Source organism: Schistosoma mansoni, chromosome W (genome assembly GCF_000237925.1).
Source record: "Schistosoma mansoni strain Puerto Rico chromosome W, complete genome".
Taxonomy (NCBI): Eukaryota; Metazoa; Platyhelminthes; class Trematoda; order Strigeidida; family Schistosomatidae; genus Schistosoma; species Schistosoma mansoni.
The window spans coordinates 46,478,665-46,482,770 of record NC_031502.1 but is presented as its reverse complement, the minus strand read 5'-3'; the positions used below and the strand labels follow the sequence as shown (position 1 = coordinate 46,482,770).

The 4,106-nt window shown below is 33.5% G+C and overlaps 1 protein-coding gene across 1 annotated transcript in view; it reads right to left on the bottom strand.

Annotated features, from left to right (window-relative positions):
- Positions 1-1,304: 1,304 nt before the first annotated feature.
- The window catches only part of Smp_167730 (hypothetical protein), a gene marked incomplete at its 5' end in the record, with an annotated part of 6,974 nt that continues 4,172 nt past the window's right edge, over positions 1,305-4,106 (bottom strand). The window contains one exon of the mRNA XM_018789907.1: positions 1,305-2,081. Coding sequence (XP_018655303.1) covers positions 1,774-2,081 — 308 coding nt within the window. The 3' untranslated portion in view covers positions 1,305-1,773. The remainder of the gene's footprint in view (positions 2,082-4,106) is intronic.

Genomic DNA, 4,106 nt, shown 5'->3' with positions numbered 1-4,106 from the left:
AGTTTTGTTCTTTTAGCTGGATGGTTTGATGGTGAAGCTTTCATCATTCTACCATCAAAAACATCCACCTGAGCTACAAATCTTCTCCATCATCTCAAAATGTTATGAATTTTATATTATGATAATCAAAATATTCAAGCACTTGTATCGACAAATATTATGTAATCCTTTTAACATACATTAACATCTTGATATTGAACATGACTCACTTCATTGCGTAATGTTACTAATTTTTATTCTTCAGACAGCTTACCGTATCGTATTTGGCAAACCGAAAATATACTAGTATACCTTTCATCTCTAATTCATATTTTATTCCAAAATGTGTGATAAGTTTGCTGATTATGCATAGAAAATTTACCAGTACAACCTATGTGCTAGTTTTGATATGTTTTAAACATATCTCTGAAACTAAGATAGTCCTTAATAACATTTTTTGTGAATGTATTCCCGAATTGATACTAATTAAAAATTACAATCAAGGTATTCCTTGAGTTGTATAATAACTTTATTTATTCATTGTAAATAAACATTGGCAAATTAGATGGTATGAGACTGATCTTTTTAACAATTATTAAGAATGTTCTAGTAAGACCAAGTGAAGTTATTCTACTGTAAACAGTTGAACAGATTATCGTTAAGATGAAACCAAAACAATGTTTCTATGCACTTCTTGACCGACAGTATCCTTCTATCACGTGTTTTACTCATCTCTTTAGAATACAATTTACTTATTGACAAATAAATATGTATGATTTTTGTACAGTTATACCTTGCTTATTATTGTTTATCCGTATTGTTTTGACAAAAATTAGAAAATTGAAATAGTCTATCCAGTATACTCAGTAGCTACCATTCTATCAAAAACAAACTGAAGATTTTACATAGTTGTAGTGTTGTTACTTCCCGATATTAATTCGGTGTTTTTTTTATTACAGCTCATTTCTACACCACTTCACGTTTCAAAATATGTAATTATCGAGTTTAAATTAATATCATGAATGATACAGTTTTAGACCACCATTGAAAACCTGGAAGCATCGGACGGCTATTTCGTTCTAGTATGGATGCTTACTTCTGAAGAGTCTCATACTTGGATGAGACGGCCGTTCAGTACTTCCAGGTTTTCAATGATGATCTAACATTGATTCATTCATAATATCAAATATAAACTCAACAATCTCTAAAACCCTATATTGATATAATTATCTCATTTTAAATTGTTTCATCGTTGTTTACATTCATTTGTTTGAATAATCCATTCTCAGATTTCATTAAATAGAACTTATTAGAAAGTATTCTGTATAAATAATTTTTCTTTATTCCTAATGATGAATGAATACTTTCCATTTTGTAATGTATACAATAGATTGAAATATTGTTTAAATTACATTGAAAATGATTTAAATAAATAAACCCTAATTAATCTTTCTATATACTTCATTAAAATAGTTACCAATTTAAAAAGAAAAAAAATATTTTTTTTGCAGTTACAAATGAAGATAATACAAAAATGTATAGAAACAAATATATAGGAAAAGAACTATTCACAAGTGATAAACAATTTGATGCAAGAACTTTTGCATTACAATTGGATTATATAGAGAAAGGGGTTTCATGTTCAATATAACATCGTACTATATTATACAAGTATAGATAATTTCGGTTAATGAATCATTATTAGAATTTTTGTTATGATTCAATAATTTAATCAATCTTTTAAACACAGTTTTCACTACTTATCATTTGTATATACGAAGAGAACTCGATGGATTATTTGTGTGAAGTATTTAGTTTTCCATTGGCTATAGGTTGTTTTATTGATGGTTGAACATTAACATTTTCATCATCACCAATATAATCTTCATAAGATGTTGATAGAACAGGTTCAGTTGGACAGAATTCTGGTGGAGGTCTACCATCATAACCTTCATATCCATATTCTAACACTTGATCTAATCTTATAGCAGGATTTGGTTGACGATCAAAAGATTCCCATGGTGGTATATCTGTAGTTTTTTGTCCATAGGCTTGAGCAGTAACACTAGGAAATGTTTGTATGTCTATACTTCCATTTGTATCTACAACCAAATAGTAAAATAATTTAGTATGCTATTTCATTACAAATAATAAATTGTTCAATTATGCTTTATTTTCAGAAGGGAGTTTTGTGGAGATTTTAGTAATTTTTTATGTAGTCAAAACCATGAGTCAATTGAAGCTAGACCACCATGGAAAACCTGACAAGCACTGGACGGCCGTTTCCTCCCTTTGTGGGATCCCTCAGCAGTGCGCATCCACGATCCCACCTCACGAGATTAGAACCCAGGATCTATCAGTCTCGCGCGCGAGTGCCTAACCACTAGACCACTGAGCCAGCCATAATCCAACGGTGTTAATGTCTAACTTCAACTAGTCCACGAAGTTGAGCAACCATTCACCAATGTCTTCAGTGAGTTGATATCTCCCAACAGACCTGGTTGAACTCCACTAGTTACTGCTTCTCACTAGAACACGAGGAAATACTTCATGGAGCCAGTTCAGTGCTTCCAGGTTTTCCATGGTGGTCTAGCTTGAATTGGCTCATTACTTCAACTATATAAAAAATTATGCTTTATTTAAAACAATTAGTCCCTTTGATAAATTTCGATAATGCAATGAGAAGACGAAGTTTATCAGAATTATGTGATATATTAGCGCAATACATTTCGAACAATCTGATCACACACATACTTGTTAAGACATTTTCATATGAAAATTAAAAGGTCAACTAGACAGGTTAAGGTAAGAAAATAAATAAAGTACACAAAAACAATGTGATGACTACTCTGGATAATAAATAAGCATTACCAGGGTAGGTTAAGGGTAAGAACAAATTGTTTTTGAACACATAAAGGGGGTTTCAATTTCCGTATAGCCAAGGCTTCAATAAACCTTAGTATACGTCCTTGAAGGCTTTTGTACAACACTACAAATGCTGATTTGATGTCAACCTTATGACCAGTTTCAACTAAATGTTTCACAATAGAGGAAGATGTTTGTCTATCCTGTGATCTTATTTGACCATTCGAATTCATTTGGTTCTGTAGCCATTTAGGTATGTGTTCCGCCACCCTTATTTGCAAATCACGATTGCTCCTCCCTATGTACGTGTTTCCGCACATACATGTAAATTGGTATACACAATGGGATGTGACACAATCGCTTATGTGCTGTCTAGGTTTTTGGTGAAACATCGACCTTGTCTTTTCAATGATGACAAGTTGAGCTGCATAGAATGTCCTGTTTATGGCTAATTTTAGTCTCCGTCTCAACATGAGACTATTAGAGTCACTCCTAAATGGTAATGTAATATAAACTCGCTTTTTGGGTGCCAGAAGCGTCATAGGTCTAATCGTATTGCAACCCTTCCAGCGGTTTATGAACTTAAATGAATAACCATTATTCATTAACGTATTAGTCAAAAGCCTCGTTTCTACTTCAATAGTATCACTAGTACAATAGAATCAATCGTATTTGTACGAACATGTTTAGCTAGTTAACAAATTCATATAGATATCATTAGTTCATCCACCTGAAACTTATGCATTTTTTCTTTTATGTCTTGGAATTAATGAGTTCAAACACTGAAAAACAGTGATTCGCCAAGTTACAAAATTCCATGAAATAGTACCTGAAAAAACCACTCTATTTGAAATCTTAACAAAATCCAGATTTTACATAGTTGAGATCATGAGTCAATTCAAGCTAGACCACCATGGAAAACCTGGAAGCACTGAACTGGCTCCATGAAGTATTTCCTCGTGTTCTAGTGAGAAGCAGTAACTAGTGGAGTTCAACCAGGTCTGTTGGGAGATATCAACTCACTGAAGACATTGGTGAATGGTTGCTCAACTTCGTGGACTAGTTGAAGTTAGACATTAACACCGTTGGATTATGGCTGGCTCAGTGGTCTAGTGGTTAGGCACTCGCGCGCGAGACTGATAGATCCTGGGTTCTAATCTCGTGAGGTGGGATCGTGGATGCGCACTGCTGAGGGATCCCACAAAGGGAGGAAACGGCCGTCCAGGGGTTGTCAGGTTTTTCATGGGGGTCTAGCTTCAATT